Below are 28,000 nucleotides of genomic sequence, written 5' to 3' on the forward strand. Positions count from 1 at the left end.
AAACTTTATCGTATACCTAAAAGAAAGGGACGATTCCAATCAATTCCAGCTGAAGGATACAAAATGATAAAGGATGAAGGAAAGGAAGAATGAAAATGAAGGATGAAAGAGCTGACACAGAAACAATAGTAATTAAGTGACAAAAATTTTCAAGGACAAAATATTATTCTATTATTCTTATATAAAATTAACAATAATTAAAATAAAATAAAAACAGCCTATATTCGAGTAAAACATTAGATTACATTAAGTCATTATATATAACAGAGTGAAGGTCTCCTCCAATATCTTCCACAGTCCACTTGTCTCTTACCCTATCTAAATTTCTAATCCTTCCCCGCTATTCCTTTTAATCTATCTTCCCAGGTTTCTCGTGGGCTTCCTCTCTATTTTCTTCAGACTGGGCCATTCGAAGTTAGGTTGACCTATCTGTCATCACAAACACGGGCATTGTGAGCCCATTTTCATTTTAACTGTTTTGTATGTGTTAACGTAAAATTGTAAACACCGTTAGATTGTAATCTATCTCGCGAGATTATAAACTGTCGAAAGATTGTGAACCTCAGCGTACTGCTTACAATTTAACGTATTATTATTCGGTAGATTGTACTACACTAACTTAGTTATCATTCAAACTTCTTTGGTCAATTACAGATTAATTTTACTTCCCAACAATTTCATATAACTACCGAATAATAATACGTTAATTTGTAAGCAGTTCGTTGAGGTTCACAATCTTTCGACAGTTTACAATCTCGCGAGATAGATTACAATCTAACGGTTTTTACAATTTTACGGTGACATATGCAAGAATAACGACTTATTACACCGTTATTAACTTTATCTTTGAGTTTCAGCCGAAGAATAGAACGCTCCATACTTCCATAGCCCTTTGGGCTTTAGCATACTACATACTTCTTTATTAGCGCCTTACGAAAAATTTACGACATCCATATAAATTAACGGTAAATTTGTCGATTCACGGCTCCAAACTAATCCAAATTATTTCTACACTAGTAGACTCGGCCAAGCGTTGCTGTGGCTAAGATTTTTGTTATATTACATAGTAGTAAACTATTCAAGAGAAAAGGCAGGAGAACACCAATCCACCATGCGTTTTTGGTGGTTATGCCATTAAATTGTAGCTTATGTGATACGTTGGTAATTATTTTGATAAGGATCCATACCTAGGTACGAATAAAGAGCCATTTCTAGCGGTGGTATTTTAATAATTAAATAATAATAAAAGTACGCTTATTGTGACGTAACTATAAAAGATAGAGACATGCTGTCGTTGTTTATTTTTTTACACCTTGGGTTAGATTATTCAAGTTTTAGTAAGCATCCTTATTTTTTTTGAAAATGAAACAATCAAACAAAAAATCAAACCTTTCCTCTTTATAATATTAGTTTTACATATTTTCATTACTCGGAAATGCTTTAATGTGGTGACGCATGCTCTTTAACCCCATACAAATATTCAAAAATTATGATTTGTGAAATTAATGAAAGAAGGTGCACATTTTTGGTTTTAACGTTATCTAACCTTACCAGATCACAATCGCCATTAATATGTAGAATCAAAAAAAACCTAACCTATTGTAATTCACTGGGAACTGAGACAATATCATTTACATCATGTATTATCAGTTTTTAATTTTTTTAAGGAGTCCAAAGCTATTCCCTTACTTAATATTACTTGGGGTACTACATACAAGTCGAAAGAACGGTAGAAAAAAAAATTGAGTTATTTTATTATTATATCTGCGTTTTCCAATACTAGTAGGTAAGCAAATTAATCCAGGACCATACAATATAATCATGGCATGGACAAAATAATATCCTTTTATGCAAAAGTTCGCCTCTGTGGTTTTTATGTGCATATAAAGTAAAACCTCCATCAGCTATAATAATGTTGAAAATGTATTAGAGGAGATATTGTGTAAATTAGTAAAGTGTAATAAAGGGCTAATTGTGTGTTTTAATGTCAATTTACTTTGTCATTCTAATTCAAGTGTACGCATACTTAGTCTTTTTCGTTCATACAATTTAATCAATCAATTTCCTTCACCCACAAGAATAACAGCCAGCACTGCAACTTGTATAGATAATATTGTATTTTATTGACATAACCTTTACACATTTAAAAAAAAAACTTTTTAAGCGGATTAAATTTATGTATTATTATAAATTTACAATTATTTAACATTTATGTATTATTATAAATTTACAATTATTTAACATAATTTTAAATTAACCGACGTTTCGCGTGCTTTACAGCGTGCGTGGTCACGGTGACTGAAGACAAAAGGTGTTGGATGTCAAAAAGTATCACAGCTGCAGAATAAGTTGCATTATCTGTATTTATTTCCCCGGAGTTGGTATCGACTAAAAGATGGAGGGTTTTGGCAGAAATGGCTCACGGTGTCCGCTATTTTCGCGGATTGTTTATCTTGAGATTTTAATTTGGATATTATTGGATCCCAGGTGTTTGACCATTTTAGGCCGTCTTCTCTATTGAAGGGATGGCACACTAGGTCACACAATACACAGAAAGGCAACCCACACAGATAGGTATCTCAATGGTGAATCCCACCACCACCCTTCACAACTGCTTTCTGTCGGTAAATGTTTATTTCAGAGAGCCCAACGTCTTTGTGATGCTGCCCATCTCGAGGAGGAACTACAGCATGTCAAACAGGTGCTACACCGAAACAAGCTGCGCATCTCCCGGCTGCATCACAAAAACAAAAACAAGACATGGATCATTTATTGATGAATTCAAGAAAGTATTTACTTTATTGGTCTCTGAGAAAACAAGTTTCTGTGACTGGGCAAATGAGGAGTTACACAGGAAAAGGATAAGCTTATATGAAATGTATGATGAAAAGCAATATAACACTAGTGTGGAATTTAGGGAGTAGGTATGTTAGGTTGTATTCAAATAATTTCAAAAAAGATTGCAAAATTGCAAAGTCATATTTAAGTTCAAAAATAAAAAAATTGCATGGATAAAGTAAAAGCTACTTGGAAAATAATAAATGAAGAATCAGGTAAAACGTCTGACAAACGAACCGATTATATGTTAAATATGAAAAAAATGAATAAAAAGGCCTATTTTATATTTATTTATTTAACAACACTTTATTGCATTACATATTTGGTACTACATTCAGATAGCTTAAATTAAGAAGTCGACGGTGGCCTTATCGCTCGTAAGCAATCTCTTCCAGGTAACTAGTAAGGAAAAAGAAATACTACGGGTAAAGTGCATAATTTAATTTTTTTTTAGATGTTGACGTACCCATTATAAAAGCGAAATAAAATCTAATCATGAATCACAATGCTAGGTTTTCAAATACGTAAAAACAATATATTTATAATGACAAAAAATCTCAGTATTACGCTTAAACAGATGGAATGGTTTTGGCTTAAGAAGTGTATAAGACTTTAGAGAGGTAGTTAATCATACGGAATCAGGGAGCGTATTCAATAATTTTATGGCGGATATCCTAGAAAATCGTTTGTCTGGTTAACACTCATAAATTTGGTATTTCTTGCAGAGATACCAAATTTATGAGTGTAAACCAGACAGTGTTTACAATACCTCAATTTTAATATACAAAATTATCAACCAATTAATTCATATAAATCTATCCTATACACAAAAATCAGATAAGTATAAAATATTCATTAAGAAATATTGATAAATTACGTTTAATACAAACAAGGAAAACTCAATAAAATTTTTAAGAGAAATAAAATCTTTTTACAAATTGAAAAATATTCTAAAAGTACATATTAACAACATACCTATAAAATAACAAAAATAAAAACACACACATATATATATGTATGTGTATATTAAAATCTCGTTCGCTCAGGTGCGTATTTAACACTCCTTCGAGGAAACCAGTATGTCCAAGAGTCAACAACCACCTACTTGTCTATGAAAAACCGTTTATGTAACAGATATAGAAATATGATGCTAAGAACTTGTAGCGCATCAAGTTATATATACACTCTTTAATATATATACTATATAAAGAGACAGACACTGGAAACTTAAGACCATACATTTTACAAAGTTCTGAAGGTTTTTAAAATAAGCTAGTCTGTTGTGAATTATTTTATTATCTAGTTGGATATAATCAAGAGTGTGATGTTATATTTTTGAAAATTTCATTTAAGTATAATTGTTCTGGAAACGTATTTATTCTTGCAAGTGGTCGCTTGTATATCCAGTTGGTCACGAGGTGTTGGGCCCTCCCTGGTTGGTCTGTGGGTACCATATGCCCAGCCCCACGTACCACTGCCTCGGTCAGATTGCCCCCACTTTTGTACCACCTGCGGATATAAAACGGGCGAAACAAAAATAAATAAATGTATCTTTTTTTTTTTAAAGACAATTCACACCAATTGACCTAGTCCCATGCTAAGCTGGTGAAGCTTGTGTTATGGGTACTAGGCAACGGATATAGATACATATTATTGATAGATAGACATATAAATACATATTTAAACACCCAAGACCTAAGTACAACACCAAATGCTCATCACATCGATGTTCGTCTCAGCCGGGGATCGAACCCGGGACCCATGGATTTGCAGTCAGGAGTACTAACCACTAGATCAATGAGTCGTCAAAAAGTCTGAAGAAGAAATTATTGTCAATTTCAAATGCCATGATTTTTATTAATCCGATTTCAATATTTAATCTTCGTTTATATAGATCTTATATGCATAATTGCAATTAAGAGGGATTTATTAACTTATTTACATAAAAAAAGGAAAACAATAGTTATCCTACTAATATTATAAACGCGAAAGTTTGTAAGTGTGGATGAATGTTAAAAATACTGAATGGATTGTAATGAAACTTACAATAAATATAGCTTATACATCAGAATAACACATAGGCTACAATTTAGAAAGATATTCTGTGATTTGTCCAAAATATCAAGTAAGTAACCAAAACCATATGTAATGTATGATGGAAATGTTTATCGTAAATAGACAATATCTTTAGTAGTTTTTGTACGTCACGGTAATATAAGCTACTTGAAATACTAATCCTGCGCAGACGAAGTCGCGGGCACCAGTTAGTATGTAATAATTCAACAAATGTTCCGTTTAATTTCTATTTGTTAGTGTAACAGGATCATAATGAATATGAAAATGAGTCAAAGAGATTACCACATTGTGTTGCGTATTTGTGACATCACAAACATTCAAAGCGCGTTATCGTCTAACAAAAGCAGTAGTGACGAATTAAGAATTACATACCCAGCAAGTTTCAGGTTGTACATAAATGGATATCTTTGGGAGTCTATGAATTTTTGTTTTCCTCTCCATTGCCACGTGCGGTGATTTTCAGCTGACGATATGCACGGTAGAAGTTGATCTAAATGGCCGCTATAATCAGAAACCTTGTTAACAAATCCTACTAAATATCTACATTCTACACACTATAGTAAACAGAAATTAAATGAAAAAGTTATAAATAAAATTTAATTTAATTTTTCATTTAATAAAATGAAAAAAAGTTCAGTCGAGTATTTTAATCAATTATTGTGAAATCAAGTAGATTCTTTTAGTATTTAGCAAATATGTAACAGACAAGTTGTTTACTAGTGTTCAAAAGACGAAATTTAAAACATTTATTTTCCGATGTCTATTGTGTGGGGCTGTAATCCTAAAGACGGCTCTGATAGTAGAAATAAAACATTCCGTATATATTATAAAAATGGAGGAAACTTTTTTATTGTTTAATAAACACTTGATAAGCGTGGACTCGAATATCTAGTAATTAAGTTATCATAAATTTATTGACAAATTAAAACCTAACAAAACTTTAAAATAAATGTTTCCTTAATTTTGCTTACCAATAAGACAAAACCCTGTAACCATTATCCAATAGCTCCTCAAACAAATTCTGTGAACTGCTCAAAAAATCAGGCGCCATTTTGTTGTTAACTGTCAAATTCAAGAAGCTGTATTTTATATCTCCCACATGGATGGCCTTTTTTATTTCAGAAGACTTTAAAACTTGTGTATATCCTCCAAACGTTAATTCGTCTTTGAGAAAATTGTACGCTTGTGGTTGATGCGTTAGAAGCAGTAGAACTGTTACAATTTGCATCCATTTCTGAAAAAAATATCTTGTTAGTGCGTAAGAACTTCATAGAAAATTGATTTAATGGAATGCGAACTCAAAAAGAAATAGACAATTAGGCGTTAGGCGTAGTTAATGTTTCAAGCAAAATTTGATATTACGCACGCTACCGTCTAAGATGGCGATGGCCGAAACGCGAACTATAGATAAACTTAAATAGATAACTAAAAGATTTATACCAAAAGCTAAGTCTCAACTGTTACCAAACATTACAATTATTTATCCTTTTTAGTAAATTAGGTTAGACTTTACTTATTAGTCTTAAGTTAGTCTAGATCGTAATTTTCCATGATGTCTTGGTGTGAATAGTGAAAAATTCAAAAATCATTTAATCATATAGGTAACAACACGCAAGCACGTAGTCGAAATAACTAATATCACCGCATACACGAACTCAAGTATGACCAGTCTCCACAAGCAGCACCCGTTCACGAGTATAAAAAAAATGTTACAGGGGAGGAAACGGATAGGAGGCTCACCGGATGTTAAGTGATACCGCCGCCCTTGGGCACTCATATTACCAGGAGACTCGCAAGTACCAGCTTTTAAGAACTGATATGCTCTTATCTTGAAGGACCCTAAGTCGAATTGGTTCGGAAATACTTCAGTAAGCAGTTCCACTTAGTGCGCGGCAAAAACGACGGATATCGAGGTGATACAGATGGTATTTTGTATTCTGCTTTGACTTCCGATGAAACTCAGCCGGCATTAATCCGAACATCTCCCTTGAACACTTTCCATGGTGAATGCGTTAGACTATGCAGTGCCCCACATCTCTAAGCAACGCCCAGGGATCATGCCGCTCGGAAAGTGACTGGTCGTGGACGATTTGAACAGCTCTCCGTTGAATACGGTCAAGTGGAAGGAGCTGGTACTGCTTTTATTATGTTACAACAGGCAGACGGGCAGGAGACTCACCTGATGTTAAGTGATACTGCCGCCCATGGACATTCGCACTGCCAGAAGGCTATCAAGCGCGCTGCCGGCCTTTTACGAATTGATACGCTCTCTTCTTGAAGGACCCTTGTCGAATTGGTGTCTTGTTATCCTATTGTAATTATGAAGACTGATAAATACTTTGCTTACAGTTTTAGCAGCGACACTGTTTTTTGCATCGATATCTGCTTGGAAGGCTTTCATCAGTGGTTCGATGGCTTTCATCTGTTCTTCGTTCACTAAACCCACGTAATAGAAAAGCCGGTTCACGTTCCTTATCATAGACGGGTCAACGTACGCGTTACCTATGAGAAATCCCTGAAATATCAACCCTTCATTTCAGTAGTGTCCGGAAGTAAAGACGCCTTTTAGAAATTTCATTAATGTGTGTTAGCTTTTATTATTTATTTAATTAAATTATGTAATCATATTTTTATAATATATATTCTTAAGAATTTTGCTACAAGTGCGCATGTTGTTACGAATTGACTCGAACCACTCCCTGAAGTGGTCGAGTCGGAGTAGGGAATGGATTATAAAAGATGTTGTGACACATGCGCTCGCGCAATTTCTTTGTTTAAGTTTGTAGTTATACAGTTTATGTAAAGTCAGTGAAGTGAATTATAGTGAATCAAGTCATTATTGGAGTGTTTAATTTCCTACCCTCAGATCAACTAGCCAATACAGATATATAAATAATATTCGAATCAAGGTTCTCCAGAAGAAATTAAAAAACTGAGACCTGAGTCACTGAGGCTTGGAGAATTTATGAAAAATTTATTTAAAAACATTCGAACAGATGACAATCCTAAAATCATGTGGGTAAAATGTCAACCAAAAATTGGATTTGATTGTGATTGGACTACTGGCAATCGTATCATGTCGCGCCTACTTGCTTGAAGAATCACAATCGAACGCGCGGTCCTTTGATTTGTTGATTTCCATTTTTACCCCAATTGTATGATTACGAATTGCATATTACGTAGTAGTAAGGTTTGTTTTGCAATGCATAAATAGTAAAACACTTGTAAACTTATTAATGGTAGGCAATTAGCCAATGGGTATAGCAAAAGAATCAGCGCGCGTACAACGAACAGCAAATAAAATAAAATATTTTACGTACTAGTACATATTTTGTATTAAATCAGACAACAATATTATTTACCTGTAAATTAACATCTAGTAATCCATCTCTTCTCGCTCTGTGTAATTCAACGCCCAACGCAGGGACATATTTCCCTGCATACGATTCACCAGCTATATACAATGGCGCTGATCGCAACTCGGGGAAAACTTGTAAAAACTGCGTCACAGTGCTCAGTAAGTGTTTTGAGTACTGAAAAAGAGGCAATGTTTATCTAGACCCCAGCTACTACTGGTTAAAGCGTGTAGTTGTTCTCCAACATTCATCATCGTAAACCGAAAAAGTGTGTTTATAAAGTAGAATGACGTATAACTAACGTGACCAGACGACCCCCGAAATGAACTGTGGGACGCAAAATTGTCCCGTTTTCAGATAGCGCGCGAAAATTTAAGCAACACAATATAAAAAAACTTCCCAAGAGTTTCATTCTTCTTTGAAATCGTCAACAGCTATATTAAAACAAATTTGTTCTTCTGATAAATATAAATATAACTAAACATTTTGCGTACCTATAGTTTGTGTTTCCAACTAACTTTATCTAAATAAATAACTTAAACATTTTTTTTTTCATGGACTACTTATTATTTGACCTAAATTAAACCAATGTTCCGTTTTGAGTCAAAGAATAAATGGTCACTTTATGTATAAGTCACTTAACAAGTCTTTTTCAATTCGCACTACAGATAACTTGAGAAAACTCCGCGTTAACGGGGTCAAATACCGCGTTATAAGGGTGACGGAAATCGAGTTATATGAAAACGCGTTATAGGGAGATTACTGTACTTGCAAAACACATTGCAACATTACTATGACCCTAACTAGAATGATACAGTCAATAGCAACCATTTAATTTATTATTACAATCAACGTCAAAGTCAAAATTAATTTAGGTAACATAATGTACACTTATGAACGTCAATAAAGATTAAAGAAATACATATTATATGGTAAATGCTTCTAACTTTACATTTACTGTCAGTTCTCAACTCAAGGGCGTTGAACGGACGTGAAGAACTCGCAATAAACTCTCCGCCACTCTTTTAAATCGCCAAGTTTTTTGTTTAACAATGTTTGTAAGGAGTTGCATCCATTACACCATGTTCCACATGACATATTAAGTAATTAATAGTTTTTTTAATAATAAAATTAAATTAAAAACAAACATTTGTCCTCCCCTGGCCTGGCTCCTGTCCCAATAATTATTGAAGTATTAAAACTCCGTTCTCATTGTAAGAAAAACTATTATAAAATATATTAACAATGTCACTTACCGTCGTCATATTCGAGACATAGCCATCCGGGTGGTTTGTGAAACTATATCCGCATCCAATAGGATTATCAATAAATAATATTGAGTGGTTTCGGATCCATGTAAACGGGTTACCTAAGAATACCAAATACTTAATTCTTTATTTACACTATTTATTTCTACTATTATTATTATTACATTATTTTTCTTTTTTTGCGACCGAGGCGCAAACTAACTGGCAGAATGACCAGCGCTGTGGAACACGTCTGCTCCACACCATAAGGGACAGTTACAACCACAGCACACACACACATTACACACCTAAAATGTAGCTTATTCCTTAAATATTTTTGTTTTAATATTTTATTATTATTATTATTTGGTGTGTTTCTGTGTGTGTGTTCCGTTAGTATTAAATGTTATATATTCTATGTCTATGTCCTAATTCCTCTAGATTGAGTCCCATAACATCTGAGCAGAAACATATTTCCTGCGACTGCTTAATAATAGAAATGATAGAAAAAATAATAGAAATGAACTTATAAAGATGTCTTGAGACAGTCGAACCCAACTCTTCGGACGAGCTTTTATAATTTAATTATGTCAAATAGGTTATTTGAGCGCTATTATTAAATTTAGCGCGGAAACCGGTTAATTCTATCAAGAGTTCTTGTATAATCGTCCGTACCAGAATTAACCTTACTGAAATCATAAATAAACGACAGACCAAAAGACATGTATGTATTACATGTAACGTAATGTATTTTATATATACTTATATACAGGGGCTTTTAATTAGTATTGCAGCAGAAATCATACAGTAGAAAATGATTTATTCTAGATTAATATTCTTGCAAAAAAAAATTTTTCTATTTTTTTTATTTTCTTTTAGAATTCAGCTTAGCCCCTCATAAAATAGATACTGACGATTACGTACGTTTAATTGCCCCCAATTTGCTGACTCTTACGGGTCCCACCTCTTCAAACAGACCCGTAAGACTCGAGGCACCGGGACCACCTTGAAGCCAAATAATCCACGGAGTTTCATTAACTTGTTTTCCTTCCACGGGAAAATACCAGAAAAACGAGTTTGAATCATAATTTTCATCCACAGTAAAAAAGCCAGTATAACTTTTAACGCCTGCAAAAAGTTTTGGGTCAACTTCACTGAGGTTTCTTGCTTCTGCGATTTGTTCCTTTTTTATGTAAGGCGTTAGAATTAATGCAGTTCCATTGTCTACTATTTTAACTTCCGGACATTCCAGCATGCCATCTATGTCGTTAACACTATCACATTTTGGTTCTACATTAGTATCCACTGGTGGCTTATAAGTTGGCAAGTCTATGTGAGACGTAGTGTTCAGTTCAATTATGTCATTGCTCAAAAGAACTTTAGCGTATGCACTGAAAGTGATAATAAGTTTAGAAAAGTGTCTTTATTAACAACATTAAATTTATATAATAATAATTACCTAACGTAGACCATATTTGCTTATATTTAGACCATTTTTAAACAACAAATAAGTTTGTCTGTAAAACTTTGATCTGATTTTTAATTGATTTCGTTGAAAACTCGTGTTGTTTTCAATTAAGACACATTATAAGTAACAGTTTTCTATAAAAGCGGTATTTTGGCGGTAAGAATATTGTATTGTTATTGCGCAACATAAAGAGTATACTGCATAGTAAGGAAATATTTTGTACTTTTAATTACACCTGAAAACTCTATGTTTTTTAACTTACCTTGAAAAAATAACGAAAATAATTATGAATTTCATATTTTACTATATTATACGTGTTCACCCACTACTAGTCTACTAATACATGACTTACTGTGTCTACTGTTGATAATGATATTAACTTGATCTTTTTGATCTTTAGTATCTAATCCTAACGGTTCTGAATCACGATAGAAAATAGTATGTACATTCTTTATGTAAAAACTTTATCGTATATCTAGAAAAGAAACGGACGATTCCAATCAATTCCAGCTGAAGGATACAAAATGATAAAGGATGAAGGAAAGGAAGAATGAAAATGAAGGATGAAAGAGCTGACACAGAAACAATCGAGATGTGACAAAAATTTTCAAGGACAAAATATTATTCTATTATTCTTATATAAAATTAACAATAATTATATAATTAAAATAAAATAAAAACAGCCTATATTCGAGTAAAACATTAGATTACATTAAGTCATTATATATAACAGAGTGAAGGTCTCCTCCAATATCTTCCACTTGTCTCTTACCCTCGCCACAATTTTCTAATCCTTCCCCGCTATTCCTTTTATTCTATCTTCCCAGGTTTCTCGTGGGCTTCCTCTCTTTTTTCTTCAGACTGGGCCAATCGAAGTAAGGTTGACCTATCTGTCATCACAAACACGGGCAATGTGAGCCCATTTCATTTTAACTGTTTTGTATGTGTTAACGTAAAATTGTAAACACCGTTAGATTGTAATCTATCTCGCGAGATTATAAACTGTCGAAAGATTGTGAACCTCAGCGTACTGCTTACAATTTAACGTATTATTATTCGGTAGATTGTACTACACTAACTTAGTTATCATTCAAACTTCTTTGGTCAATTACAGATTAATTTTACTTCCCAACAATGTCATATAACTACCGAATAACAATACGTTAATTTGTAAGCAGTTCGTTGAGGTTCACAATCTTTCGACAGTTTACAATCTCGCGAGATAGATTACAATCTAACGGTTTTTACAATTTTACGGTGACATATGCAAGAATAACGACTTATTACACCGTTATTAACTTTATCTTTGAGTTTCAGCCGAAGAATAGAACGCTCCATACTTCCATAGCCCTTTGGGCTTTAGCATACTACATACTTCTTTATAAGCGCCTTACGAAAAATGTACGACATCCATATAAATTAACGGTAAATTTGTCGAATCACGGCTCCAAACAAATCCAAATTATTTCTACACTAGTAGACTCGGCCAAGCGTTGCTGTGGCTAAGATTTTTGTTATTTATTTATTTTTATTTTTTATTTATTTATTTATTTATAACAACACTCCTGCCCTAACAGGCGAACCCAAATTGACAAGAGTGAACAAAAGCTTACAGACAAAACAAAAAAAGCAAAAACAAAATCAATCAGGAAAAACAAAATTACATAATAAAAAAAATTAACTAACCACTAGGTATAGGCACTAACAAATAATAAAAGTTTTGCCAGTTCACTCAACGGAGAATGAAAAAGGTCCGTTAACCTATGCAGTTCATTAACTAAACCAATACACCGAATCATATGTGCCCTTTTCAGAAGGTTAGTCCTAGCCGTGGGCACATGGAGTAACGGTGGACGATGTCGCTTTCTGACGTACCCATCAGGTACATTAAAGCTAATGTACTGAAGTACTGCCGAATTACTGTCCTTGCCATGTAACAATTTTATGAAGTACATCACAAGCGCGAATTCTCGGCGTACTCTTAGCTCGTTGTAGCCCACAGAACCAAGAATAAATAATGTCGGATACATGAGTGGGTAAAAAGGGTACACACCGTACATCTTAAGATAAATGTATCTCAAAAATTTGTTTTGTACCCGCTCCAACATCACCTTATACTTAATTTCATATGGAGCCCAAATCGCTGAATTATGCTCCATATGACTCCTCACAAGCGCATCATATAAGACTCTCACAGTAGTGATGTTCATGAAGTCTTTGACTTGTCTCAGTACAAAGCCAAGTTTTTTATAAGATTTTCGACAAATCTGTTTTATGTGTTCACGAAACATCAAGTCCGGCGTAAACACAACGCCGAGATCTTTTACTTGCGTCACCCTTTTGATGGATTCCGATCCTATTGTGTAATTATATAGTATAGGCACGTTAGAGCGGGTAAAACTCATGATGGAACACTTTGCAGCATTAAAACTGAGTTTATTTAAAATACTCCAATCAAATACCTTCGAGAGATCGCTTTGAAGATGCTCGCAATCAGATTTTTTTTCAATATTTTTGAAAATCTTCAAGTCATCTGCAAACAATAGGCATCTGCTAGAACTCAGGACCTCCGGCAAGTCGTTAACCATAAGGACGAATTCGAGTGGTCCGAGATTCGAACCCTGACTTACTCCAGATGGAGTAAAATACGGCGCAGACTCATGGTTTTTGTAGTCTACATACTGTTTTCTTTCTGTCAAATATGATACCCAGAAATGCAGCAGTTTTGGTGTACAGCCAAACTCCGCTAGTTTCCTGAGAAGAATGTCATTGTCCACCGTTTCAAACGCTTTTTTTATATCCAGGTAAACTACATCAACTTGACCCCCAGCATCCACTACAGGCATCAAATACATCATCAAGTCCAACAGATTCGTAGTCGTATTACGTCCTGGTCTAAACCCGTGCTGTTCATCGCGCAATTGAGCCGCTACTTGTGAGAATAAACTACGCTGTATTGCTGACTCAAAAACCTTTGCCGGCGTAGACAATACAGCAATTGGTCTATAGTCACGTACATCCGGTCCCGGGATCCCCTTTGGAACAGGCGTAACCCTAGTGGTTTTCCATTGTGCTGGGAAAATACTTGACTTTAGACAAGTGCTAAATATATGGTGAAGAGGCGCTGCCAGTAGTCTTTCACAGTCCCTAAAAAGAAAAGGTGGTAGGCCATCAGGACCGGCCGAACGCTTAGGTTTGAGGCGCACCAGTGCTTCACTCACTTCCCGCAAGGTGAAATCATCTAAGTGAACACGGGCGCTGCTCGTCCCATATGCTGCTGCCGCATTCACATCAAGTTGTGGCGTCTCGGTACTGTACACACTTTTGAAGAACTGGGCAAATTCGTTAGCACTCTCCTCCTCCGTTAAATTTGTTCCATCTTTTACAATACCTTCCCTTTTTAATGGTCGTGTGTGATCCTTAACATGTTGCCAAAAAGACTTTGGATCAATCGAGAATTGGTTTTGTATTTTATCTAAATGGAATTTATATGCACTTTCTATGCTATTTTTTACATCTTTTCTACATTTAGAAAACTCCTGGTAATCACACGTCGTTTTGGTTTGTTTGTATCGTTTGTGGAGTCGAGCTTTCTTTTTGATTAGGTCAATTAAGTCTTTGGTATACCATGCTGGATATTTATATCTTGAATTTCTGTTCACCGTCAAAAGAGATTTTTTAGGTACACATTCATCCAAAATACCATAAATCACAGTGTAAAAATATACAACCATCTCATCCACGTCGCTCAGGCTGTATAGCGTACCCCAGTCTACTGATAACAAACGCGTGTATAATAAATGATAATCTGCTTTATAAAAGTTCCATTTTGACCACTCATTACCAATTCCAATGTGTCCACTAGAATATGATTGTGCCGCCCCGGTCGTAGAGGACACTACAGAGCATGCATTGGAAATAAGGCCCAAGCTCACCGCCAGTGGTGGGTGTTGCACGTCTATCGGCACCAACGAACCATCCGCTTCTTCTACTACAACCTCCAGGCGAGAACCCGCGGCCAGAACCAAATCCAACTGCCGACCTATGCAATTAGGCACAGTATTATATTGAGTGAACTGACAATAAGACATTAAGTAACATTCATAATAATAGCTAACATTAACAGGACATGAATACATATTGAAATCGCCAACTATAATGACGTCTTTATATTTAGTACATAAATCTTCGATTATTTTAAATAATAGCATATAGTCATTTTCCGAACTATTCGGAGGGATATAAGCTACACAACACAAAAATAATACATTATTTTTAAGGCATACATTTGCACAAACAAATTCAAATGGACAAGAGTCAATTGATACAAACGGTGTATGTACTTGTCGTAGCTCGAATCGCTGCGTACTAACGAGAAGCACGCCGCCCTGCTTTCGACCATCGGTACGGTCACTGCGCACAATGTTATATCCCATCAGTACAATCTCAGTGTCGTTTATAGATTCATTACAACCGGTTTCCGTAATGGCATACAAGTCATAGCTCAATACATCCAAATTGTTTTTAAACTGATTTAATTTTGTGCGCAGTCCTCTGACATTTTGGTAGTATAAACTAATTTCTTTAATTTTTTTTACTTTGTTTGGCTGAGTTACGAAACCAAATCCATTCACTAAATGCAGCATTAATCGGCCATATTTCCAACTGATTTAAAATATCAAAACAGGCATGCGATACGCTTATAATAAAAGATGCGTACTGACGCTCCGTTTTATGCTTGATTTTGTCAACTTTTATGTCTGCATTCAAACTACCACACACGTTTTCTACGTGACTTTTGACATCTTCCACACTGGTGTCCGGATGCAAGCGCCAAACATGCAAGAACTTTGTGTGCTCAACACCCTTGATAGATAGACAATCAGTGTTTTTTCCTAATCCTACTACGTTTGTCTTGCTGCGAACGAAGCCCTTCTTTCGTCCTGTCACCCGATTTTCTTCCTGCTTATCATTCTCTCGCTGCCGTGGCGCAGATGTTGATGGGGAGGGACTTTTAACCGCGGCTGAGTCGGTTGCCAAAGCAATAGAGATAGTAGGTACAGCAGACGTGGTGGAAGGTGGGCTTTTGGACGACCCCGATGTCTGTTTCCTTTTTTCCATTGATTTTGTTACACTATTTACAGAGATAACGTTCGAATTTTGACTTTGGTTTGAAATGTCAAGGTTGCTATTATTATTCATCTCTGGAGAAAAACTATTGGCCTGTCTCGAATTAATTTTTTCTTCTAATGTAGTAAGGAATTTTAATATAATTTCTTCTATGTTAGAACTTTGAACCGGCATTCCTACCCCCGGTTCTTCTAGCAGAGTAACTCTCTCCTCCAGTACAGACAACCTTACGTTAAACTCATTTATATATGTAGAAATCCTGGCTATTTCATTGCGAAATTGAGATAATTCATCCCTTAACAGTCCTATATCATCTTGACTACTATCGTGGGATTTTGGTGTGTGCGGACTTTTAGGCTTATCAGAAACTTTTTTATTTTGTCCCTTACATTTAGTACAGACCCATTTTTTTGGATCAGAACCCATTGTTACGCAATGCTTGTGATACGACCCTGAACATTTCACACATTTCACCCCATCTATTGTGCTGTTAAAGAACTTGCTGCAGACTTCACACTTATTAGCCATATTGACTTTTATTGTTCACCCGCTACTTGTCAATAGATGGCGTTAATAACGTTACTTGATTTTTACTTGGACAAATATCTTTTATTATATATTGTAATTGTAATATAATAATCACAAATTAAATTTGATTTTTTAGTCACAACCAGTTATAAATCTGTGTGCTGTATCTCCATAAAACACACAAGCAACGTACTCACTTAAAGATCGCAGTCATGCGTTGCACAATAATTTTGCGTTTTTTTTTTTTGGCTTGTCACTGAACAGTTTCTGTTGATAACACTTCACGCTACACTGCGCCAAAAAATAATTAAATGTATATACTCAAAAAGACTTTTAAATAACTATAAACATTTAAATTCAATCACAAAAAATTTTTCAATATTGACTCGGTACCGTCATCCAGGAATATTTTATCCAGTTATATTACATAGTAGTAAACTATTCAAGAGAAAAGGCAGGAGAACACCAATCCACCATGCATTTTTGGTGGTTATGCCATTAAATTGTAGCTTATGTGATACGTTGGTAATTATTTTGATAAGGATCCATACCTAGGTACGAATAAAGAGCCTTTTCTAGCGGTGGTATTTTAATAATTAAATAATAATAAAAGTACGCTTATTGTGACGTAACTATAAAAGATAGAGACATGCTGTCGTTGTTTATTTTTTTACACCTTGGGTTAGATTATTCAAGTTTTAGTAAGCATCCTTAATTTTTTTGAAAATGAAACATAGCCTTTGTCACTCGGGAATAGTGTAGCTTGCCAACGGTGAAAGAATTTTTGAAATCGGTCCAGTAGTTTCGGAGCCTATTCTTTTCAAACAAACAAAAAATCAAACCTTTCCTCTTTATAATATTAGTTCTACATATTTTCATTACTCGGAAATGCTTTAATGTGGTGACGCATGCTCTTTAACCCCATACAAATATTCAAAAATTATGATTTGTGAAATTAATGAAAGAAGGTGCACATTTTTGGTTTTAACGTTATCTAACCTTACCAGATCACAATCGCCATTAATATGTAGAATCAAAAAAAACCTAACCTATTGTAATTCACTGGGAACTGAGACAATATCATTTACATCATGTATTATCAGTTTTTAATTTTTTTAAGGAGCCCAAAGCTATTCCCTTAATTAATATTACTTGGGGTACTACATACAAGTCGAAAGAACGGTAGAAAAAAAAATTGAGTTATTTTATTATTATATATGTTTTCCAATACTAGTAGGTAAGCAAATTAATCCAGGACCATACAATATAATGATGGTATGGACAAAATAATTTCCTTTTATGCAAACGTTCGCCTCTGTGGTTTTTATGTGCATATAAAGTAAAACCTCCATCAGCTGTCTATATTAATGTTGAAAATGTATTAGAGGAGATATTGTGTAAATTAGTAAAGTGTAATAAAGGGCTTATTGTGTGTGGGGACTTTAATGTCAATTTACTTTGTCATTCTAATTCAAGTGTACGCATACTTAGTCTTTTTCGTTCATACAATTTAATCAATCAATTTCCTTCACCCACAAGAATAACAGCCAGCACTGCAACTTGTATAGATAATATTGTATTTTATTGACATAACCTTTACACATTTAAAGAAAAAACTTTTTAAGCGGATTAAATTTATGTATTATTATAAATTTACAATTATTTAACATAATTTTAAATTTAACCGACGTTTCGCGTGCTTTACAGCGTGCGTGGTCACGGTGACTGAAGACAAAAGATGTTGGTGTCAAAAAGTATCACAGCTGCAGAATAAGTTGCATTATCTGTATTTATTTCCCCGGAGTTGGTATCTACTAAAAGATGGAGGGTTTTGGCAGAAATGTCGCACGGTGTCCTCTATTTTCGCGGATTGTTTATCTTGAGATTTTAATTTGGATATTATTGGATCCCAGGTGTTTGACAATTTTAGGCCTTCTTCGCTATTGAAGGGATGGCACACTAGGTCACACAATACACAGAAAGGCAACCCACACAGATAGGTACCTCAATGGTGAATCCCACCACCACCCTTCACAACTGCTTTTTGTCGGTAAATGTTTGTTTCAGAGAGCCCAACGTCTTTGTGATGCTGCCCACCTCAAGGAGGAACTACAGCAAGTCAAACAGGTGCTAAACCGAAACAAGCTTAGCATCCCCCGGTTGCATCACAAAAACAAAAACAAGACATGGATCATATTTTATTGATGAATTCAAGAAAGTATTTACTCAAAAGACTTTATTGGTCTCTGAGAAAACAAGTTTCTGTGACTGGGCAAATGCGGAGTTACACAGGAAAAGGATAAGTTTATATATGAAATGTATGATGAAAAGCAATATATCACTAGTGTGGAATTTAGGGAGTATGTTAGGTTGTATTCAAATAATTTCAAAAAAGATTGCAAAATTGCAAAGTCATATTTAAGTTCAAAAATAAAAAAAATTGCATGGATAAAGTAAAAGCTACCTGGAAAATAAAAAATGAAGAATCAGGTAAAACGTCTGACAAACGAACCGATTATATGTTAAATATGAATAATATATACGAATAGTTGACGAAACGTTAAAAAAAAGGCCTATTTTATATTTATTTATTTAACAACACTTTATTGCATTACATATTTGGTACTACATTCAGATAGCTTAAATTAAGAAGTCGACGGTGGCCTTATCGCTAATAAGCGATCTCTTCCAGGCAACTAGTAAGGAAAAAGAAATACTAGGGGTAAAGTGCATAATTTTTTTTTTTTTAGATGTAGACGTACCCATTATAAAAGCGAAATAAAATCTAATCATGAATCACAATGCTAGGTTTTCAAATACGTAAAAACAATATATTTATAATGACAAAAAATCTCGGTATTACGCTTAAACAGATGGAATGGTTTTGGCTTAAGAGGTGTATAAGACTTTAGAGAGGTAGTTAATCATACGGAATCAGGAAGCGTATTCAATAATTTTATGGCGGATATCCTAGAAGATCGTTTGTCTGGTTTACAATACCTCAATTTAAAATACAAAATTATCAACCAATTAATTCATATAAATCTATCCTATACACAAAAATCAGATAAGTATAAAATATTCATTAAGAAATATTGATAAATTACGTTTAATACAAACAAGGAAAACTCAATAAAAATTTTAAGAGAAATAAAACCTTTTTACAAATTGAAAAATATTCTAAAAGTACATATTAACAATGTTGTTAATATGTACTTTTAGAATATTTTTCGTTGTGAATTATTTTATTATCTAGTTGGATATAATCAAGAGTGTGATGTTATATTTTTGAAAATTTCATTTAAGTATAATTGTTCTGGAAACGTATTTATTCTTGCAAGTGGTCGCTTGTATATCCAGTTGGTCACGAGGTGTTGGGCCCTCCCTGGTTGGTCTGTGGGTACCATATGCCCAGCCCCACGAATCACAGCCTCGGTCAGATTGCCCCCACTTTTGTACCACCTGCGGATATAAAACGGGCGAAACAAAAATTAATAAATGTATCCGAATAAGAAATTATTGTCAATTTCAAATGCCATGATTTTGACGTGATAACGTCTTTAAAATCGTTTTAGTCGGGTGACACGTTCAGAAACTTGTGTCACACCAAAACCTCACGAGCGCGATCGCAGGTATAACGAGAGAGAGCGCTGACAGTCATTCCGTGAAACTTGTCACGCGGAATCCTCACGAGCGGAGGCTGGCATAGCGTTCGAGTGAGTGGACCGATCTTCCGTCTCTCTCACTCTAGCGGCATACAAACGAATGGAGATTTGTTATCTTCATTAATTCCTTACTTCCCAAAAACTTATATCACCAATAAGACGTTATCACGTAAACATCTCGATCGTAAACCTACTTTACAAACAACCAATATTTTTTATTAATACGATTTCAATATTTAATTTCCGTTTATATAGATCTTATATGCCTAATTGCAATTAAGACGGATTTATTAACTTATTTATATAAAAAAAGATAAACAATAGTTATCCTACTAATATTATAAACGCGAAAGTTGTTGTAAGTGTGGATGAATGTTAAAAATACTGAATGGATTGGAATGAAAATTTACAATAATATTGCTTATACATCAGAATAACACATAGGCTACAATTTATAAAGATATTCTGTGAATTGTCCAAAATATCAAGTAAGGAACCAAAACCGCTAGAGTTAGACATACCTATGTAATGTATGATGGAAATGTTTATCGTAAATAGACAATATTTTTAGTAGTTTCTTGTACGCCACGGTAATATAAGCTACTCGAAATACTAATCCTGCGCAGACGAAGTCGCGGGCACCAGTTAGTATGTAATAATTCAACAAATGTTCCGTTTAATTTCTATTTGTTAGTGTAACAGGATCGTTATAAATATGAAAATGAGTCAAAGAGATATTACCACATTGTGTTGCGTATCTGTGACTTCACAACATTCAAAGCGCGCTATCGTCTAACAAAAGCAGTAGTGACGAACTAAATTTTGGTCAGACAGCGGACGGGGCGGGACGGGGACGGGACGCCAGCGAGAGGGCGACGCGGCGTGGATGTCACACTGCGGAGGTGATGATCCTGCAAGCGTCGCGTCGGCCCGCCGCACTTGGCGTGATTTCTCGAGCATTTTGAAACAAGCTCTTTGAGATTTCTTACTATTAATTCCCAAATAGCTGATTTCAAGCTTGCAATTTTGTATTGGGAATGGCCCAAATCATACAAAAACTGTGCTCGAACATTTTCGATTAGTTTTTCAACTCTCTCCATGTCCATTTTTGTAGTTGAATACAAAGCTGCCGTCCCGCCGGGCGCGACGCGTCGTGTCCCGCTATCTGTTTGACTACCACAACATATACCCATATAACACAACGTGTAGCGACGCGCTCACGCCCCGTCCCGCCCCGTCCGCTGTATGACCAAACCTTTAGAATTACATACCCAGCAAGTTTCTGGTTGTACATAAACGGATATCTTTGAGAGTCTATGAATTTTTGTTTTCCTCTCCATTGCCACGTGCGGTGATTTTCAGCTGACGATATGCACGGTAGAAGTTGATCTAAATGGCCGCTATAATCAGAAACCTTGTTAACAAATCCTATTAAATATCTATAAACTAAAGTAAACAGAAATTTAGAGGTCTAGAGGCCTCGGGGCTACAAAGGAGTAAAGGCCCCGAATTCCCCTGGCGGCGAATTATTTTCCAAATAAAAAAAAAAAAACAGTCAAGTTTTTTAATCAATCATTGTGAAACCAAGTAGATTCTTTTAGTATTCAACAAACATGTAACATACAACATATAACAGACAAGTTGTTTACTAGTGTTCAATAGACGGAATTTAAAACATTTATTTTCCGATGTCTATTGTGTGGCCGGGGCTGTAATCCTAAAGATGGCTCTGATAGTAGAGATAAAACATTCCATATATATTATAAATACGGAGGAAACTTTTTTATTATTTAATAAACACTTGATAAACGTGGACTCGAATATCTAGTAATTAAGTTATCATAAATGTATTGACAAATTAAAACCTAACAAATCTTTTACTTACCAATACGACAAAACCCTGTATCCATTATCCAATAGCTCCTCAAACAAATTCTGTGAACTGCTCAAAAAATCAGGCGCCATTTTGTTGTTAACTGTCAAATTCAAGAAGCTGTATTTTATATCTCCCACATGGATGGCCTTCTTTACTTCAGAAGACTTTAAAACTTGTGTATATCCTCCAAACGTTAATTCGTCTTTGAGAAAATTGTACGCTTGTGGTTGATGCGTTAGAAGCAGCAGAACTGTTACGATTTGCATCCATTTCTGAAAAAAAATCTTGTAAGTGCGTAAGAACTTCATAGAAAATTGATTTAATGGAATGCGAACTCAAAAAAAAAAGACAATTACGCGTTAGGCGTGGTTAGTGTTTCAAGCAAAATTTAACGAAAAATAATATTACGCACGCTACCGTCTAAGATGGCGATGACCAAATGCGAACTATAGATAAACTTAAATAGATAACTAAAATACCAAAAGCTAAGTCTCGACTGTTACCAAACATTACAATTATTTATCCTTTTTAGTTAATTAGGTTAGACTTTACTTATTCGTCTTAAGTTAGGCTAGATCGTAATGTTCCTTGATGTCTTGGTGTGAATAGTGAAAAATTCAAAAATCATTTAATCATATAGGTAACAATGTACACTTATGATTGTCAAAAAAAAGAAATGTATATGAAATGCTTTTAACTTTACATTTAGTGCCAGTTCTCAAATCAAGGGCGTAGAACGGAAGAGAAGAACTGGCTGAACTCTCCGCCACACTTTTTAATCGCCATGTTTTTGTTTACACAACGTTTGTAAGGAGCTGCAACCATTACACCATGTTCCACATGACATCTTAAGTAGGTAATTAATAATAATAACATAAATTAAAAACAAAGACTTTTACTTTATCAGCAGGAGGCATGTTGAAATAGGACCACGCACTTACATTCTCGTGGGAAAAACACGCAAACACGTAGTCGAAATAACTAATATCACCGCATACACGAACTCAAGTATGACCAGTCTCCACAAGCAGCACCCACCCAGCAGTTCACGAGTATAAAAAAAATGTTACAGGGGAGGAAACGGATAGGAGGCTCACCGGATGTTAAGTGATACCGCCGCCCTTGGGCACTCATTTTACCAGAAGGCTCGCAAGTACCAGCTTTTAAGAACTGATACGCTCTTATCTTGAAGGACCCTAAGTCGAATTGGTTCGGAAATACTTCAGTAAGCAGTTCCACTTAGTGCGCGGCAAAAACGACGGATATCGAGGTGATACAGATGGTATTTTGTATTCTGCTTTGACTTCCGATGAAACTCAGCCGGCATTAATCCGAACATCTCCCTTGAACACTTTCCATGGTGAATGCGTTAGACTATGCAGTGCCCCACATCTCTAAGCAACGGGATCATGCCGCTCGGAAAGTGACTGGTCGTGGACGATTTGAACAGCTCTCCGTTGAATACGGTCAAGTGGAAGGAGCTGGTACTGCTTTTATTATGTTACAACAGGCAGACGGGCAGGAGACTCACCTGATGGTAAGTGATCCTGCCGCCCATGGACATTCGCACTGCCAGAAGGCTATCAAGCGCGCTGCCGGCCTTTTACGAATTGATACGCTCTTTTCTTGAAGGACCCTCGTCGAATTGGTGTCTTGTTAACCTAGACTGATAAATACTTTGCTTACAGTTTTAGCAGCTACACTGTTTTTTGCATCGATATCTGCTTGGAAGGCTTTCATCAGTGGTTCGATGGCTTTCATCTGTTCTTCGTTCACTAAACCCACGTAATAGAAAAGACGGTTCACGTTCCTTATCATAGACGGGTCAACGTACGCGTTACCTATGAGGAATCCCTGAAATATGAACCCTTCATTTCAGTAGTGTCCGGAAGTAAAGACGCCTTTTAGAAATTTCATTAATGTGTGTTAGCTTTTATTATTTATTTAATTAAATTATGTAATCATATTTTTATAATATATATTCTTAAGAATTTTGCTACAAGTGCGCATGTTGTTACGAATTGACTCGAACCACTCCCTGAAGTGGTCGAGTCGGAGTAGGGAATGGATTATAAAAAAAGTTGTGACACATGCGCATTGCGCACGGGCAATTCCTTTGTTTAAGTTGGAAGTTATACAGTTTATGTAAAGTCAGTGAAGTGAATTTTAGTGAATCAAGTCATTATTGGAGTGTTTAATTTCCTAGCCTAAGAACTAGACCAACTAGCCCTTACAGATATAAAAATAATATTCGAATCAAGGTTCTCCACAAGAAATTAAAAAACTGAGACCTGAGTCACTGAGGCTTGGAGAATTTATGAAAAATTTATTTAAAAACATTCGAACAGATGACAATCCTAAAATCATGTGGGTAAAATGTCAGCCAAAAATTGGATTTGATTGTGATTGGACTACTGGCAACATCATGACGTATCATGTCGCGCCTACTTGCTTGAAGAATCACAATCGAACGCGCGGTCCTTTGATTTGTTGATTTCCATTTTTACCCCAATCGTATGATTACGAATTGCATATTACGTAGTAGTAAGGTTTGTTTTGCAATGCATAAATAGTAAAACACTTGTAAACATATTAATGGTAGGCAATTAGCAAATGGGTAGAGCAAAAGAATCAGCGCGCGTACAACGAACAGCAAATAAAATAAAATATTTTACGTACTAGTACATATTTTGTATTAAATCAGAAAACAAAATTATTTACCTGTAAATTTACATCTAGTAATCCATCTCTTCTCGCTCTGTGTAATTCAACGCCCAACGCAGGGACATATTTCCCTGCATACGATTCACCAGCTATATACAATGGCGCTGATCGCAACTCGGGGAAAACTTGTAAAAACTGCGTCACAGTGCTCAGTAAGTGTTTGGAGTACTGAAAAAGAGGCAATGTTTATCTAGACCCCAGCTATTACTGGTTAAAGCTTGTAGTTGTACTCCAACACTCATAATCGTAAACCGAAAAAGTGTGTTTATAAAGCAGAATGACGTAACTAACGTGAGCAGACGTCCCGTTTAGAACGGGACTGTCCCTTTTTCCAATTACGAAAGGTCCCGGTGTCCCCGAAATGAACTGGGGGACGCAAAATTGTCCCGTTTTCAGAAAGCGCGCGAAAATTTAAGCAACAGAATATAAAAAAACTTCCCAAGAGTTTCATTCTTCTTTGAAATCGTCAACACCTATATTTAAACAAATTTGTTCTTCTGATAAATATAAATATAACTAAACATTTTGCGTACCTATAGTTTGTGTTTCCAACTAACTTTATCTAAATAAATAACTTAAACATTTTTTTTTCATTGACTACCTACTTATTATTTGACCTAAATTAAACCAATGTTCCGTTTTGAGTCAAAGAATAAATGGTCACTTTATGTATAAGTCATTTAACAAGTCATGTTCAATTCGCACTACAGAAATATAACTTGAGAAAACTCCGCGTTAACGGGGTCAAATACCGCGTTATAAGGGTGACGGAAATCGAGTTATATGAAAACGCGTTATAGGGAGATTACTGTACTTGCAAAACACATTGCAACATTACTATGACCCTAACTAGAATGATACAGTCAATAGCAACCATTTAATTTATTATTACAATCAACGTCAAAGTCAAAATTAATTTAGGTAACATAATGTACACTTATGAACGTCAATAAAGATTAAAGAAATACATATTATATGGTAAATGCTTCTAACTTTACATTTACTGCCAGTTCTCAAAGCAAGGGCATAGAACGGACGAGAAGAACTGGCAATAAACTCTCCGCCACTCTTTCTAATCGCCAAGATTTTTGTTTTATACAATGTTTGTAAGTAGTCGCATCCATTACACCATGTTCCACATGAAATATTAAGCAATTAATAGTTTTTAAATAATAAAATAAAAAAAAAATTAAAAACAAACATTTGTCCTCCCCTGGCCTGGCTCCTGTCCCAATAATTATTGAAGTATTAAAACTCCGTTCTCATTGTAAGAAAAACTATTATAAAATATATTAACAATGTCACTTACCGTCGTCATATTCGAGACATAGCCATCCGGGTGGTTTGTAAAACTATATCCGCATCCAATGGGATTATCAATAAATAATATTGAGTGGTTTCGAATCCATGTAAACGGGTTACCTAAGAATACCAAATACTTAATTCTTTATTTATACTGTTAATTTCTACTATTATTATTATTGAAGTTATACTTCTTTAGGCGCGTTATGAAAAATTGATGAGAGTGAAATTTTACGATTGCGCGCGCACCGTGACACAAAGTTGTCAGTGTGATAATAGCGTGCGCGAGCGAGATGGGAATAAGACAATCTACAAGTAAAAAGATATAGAATATGCGTGAAGTTAGCAAAGAATTTTGAATGACCATAATGACATTTACCTTTTAAACAAATAAAGAAGTTTTAATTCTTTTTTCAAAGAAATTTAGCAATGTTTTTTCACAAAGACCTATTGTTACTTAGTTAAAAGGTTATGAAACATACCAAGTTATTAAATTGAATTAATAATATAATAAAATAATAAATAATAATCATAATTGATATTAATATTAATTAATAATTGAATAATACACTAAATATTAATTATTAATTAATTATATTTAAAAAAATAAAGAAAGCCAAAGAAGTATAACTTCTTACGCGCGTACATAAGTACACGCACCCTTTTTTTATTATATACATGAGGGACAGTTAAAACCACAGCACACACACACATTACACACTTAAAATGTAGCTTATTCCTTAAATTTTTTTTGTTTTGTTTTAATTTTTATTATTATTATTTGGTGTGTTTCTGTGTGTGTATTCCGTTAGTATTAAATGTTATATCTATGTCCTAATTCCTTTAGATTCAGTCCCATAGCCTGAGCAGAAACATATTACCTGCGACTGCTTAGTTTAATAGAAATGAACTTATAAAGATGTCTTGAGACAGTCGAACCCAACTCTTCGAACGAGCTTTTATTATTTAATTATGTCAAATAGGTTATTTGAGCGCTATTATTAAATTTAGCGCGGAAACCGGTTAATTCTATCAAGATTTCTTGTATAATCGTCCGTACCAGAATTAACCTTACTGAAATCATAAATAAACGACAGACTAAAAGAAATATATGTATAACATATAACGTAATGTATTTTATATATACCTACATATATACAGGGGCTTTTAAGTTGTACCTATTAGAGCAGAAAATGATTTATTCTAGATTAATATTCTTGCAAAAATAATACACCAAGAAGTTTTACTTTCTTTTAGAGTTCGGCTTAGCCCCTCATAAAATAGATACTGACGATTACGTACGTTTAATTGCCCCCAATGGGCTGACTCTTAGGGGTCCCACCTCTTCAAACAGACCCGTAAGACTCGAGGCACCGGGACCACCTTGAAGCCAAATAATCCACGGAGTTTCATTAACTTGTTTTCCTTCCACGGGAAAATACCAGAAAAACGAGTTTGAATCATAATTTTCATCCACAGTAAAAAAGCCAGTATAACTTTTAACGCCTGCAAAAAGTTTTGGGTCAACTTCACTGAGGTTTCTTGCTTCTGCGATTTGTTCCTTTTTTATGTAAGGCGTTAGAATTAATGCAGTTCCATTGTCTACTATTTTAACTTCCGGACATTCCAGCATGCCATCTATGTCGTTAACACTATCACATTTTGGTTCTACATTAGTATCCACTGGTGGCTTATAAGTTGGCAAGTCTATGTGAGACGTAGTGTTTAGGTCAGTAATGTCATTGCTTAAAATAACTTTACCGTATGCACTGAAAGTGATAATAAGTTTA

General features: G+C 34.9%; 1 protein-coding gene across 8 annotated transcripts in view; it reads right to left on the minus strand.

Annotated features, from left to right (window-relative positions):
• Positions 1 to 28,000, minus strand: part of LOC125055718 (venom serine carboxypeptidase-like) — a 37,567-nt gene that overhangs the window by 9,132 nt on the left and 435 nt on the right. The window contains exons 2-9 of one of the 8 annotated variants that reach the window (XM_047658220.1): positions 27,513 to 27,979; positions 26,218 to 26,330; positions 24,906 to 25,076; positions 23,871 to 24,038; positions 22,194 to 22,456; positions 21,580 to 21,708; positions 19,896 to 20,105; positions 3,114 to 4,137 (exon numbers count right to left, since the gene is read on the minus strand). In XM_047658220.1, the coding sequence (XP_047514176.1) occupies positions 19,910 to 20,105; positions 21,580 to 21,708; positions 22,194 to 22,456; positions 23,871 to 24,038; positions 24,906 to 25,076; positions 26,218 to 26,330; positions 27,513 to 27,979 (1,507 nt within the window). In that variant the 3' untranslated portion in view covers positions 3,114 to 4,137; positions 19,896 to 19,909. Of the gene's footprint in view, positions 1 to 3,113; positions 4,348 to 5,286; positions 5,416 to 5,885; positions 6,149 to 7,261; positions 7,430 to 8,276; positions 8,448 to 9,526; positions 9,640 to 10,441; positions 10,909 to 11,247; positions 11,298 to 19,895; positions 20,106 to 21,579; positions 21,709 to 22,193; positions 22,457 to 23,870; positions 24,039 to 24,905; positions 25,077 to 26,217; positions 26,331 to 27,512; positions 27,980 to 28,000 lie in introns of those variants that run through there. The other 7 variants (XM_047658224.1, XM_047658221.1, XM_047658226.1 and 4 more) reach the window with 7 other exon arrangements.

This window comes from Pieris napi, chromosome 14 (assembly GCF_905475465.1).
Source record: "Pieris napi chromosome 14, ilPieNapi1.2, whole genome shotgun sequence".
Taxonomy (NCBI): domain Eukaryota; kingdom Metazoa; phylum Arthropoda; class Insecta; order Lepidoptera; family Pieridae; genus Pieris; species Pieris napi.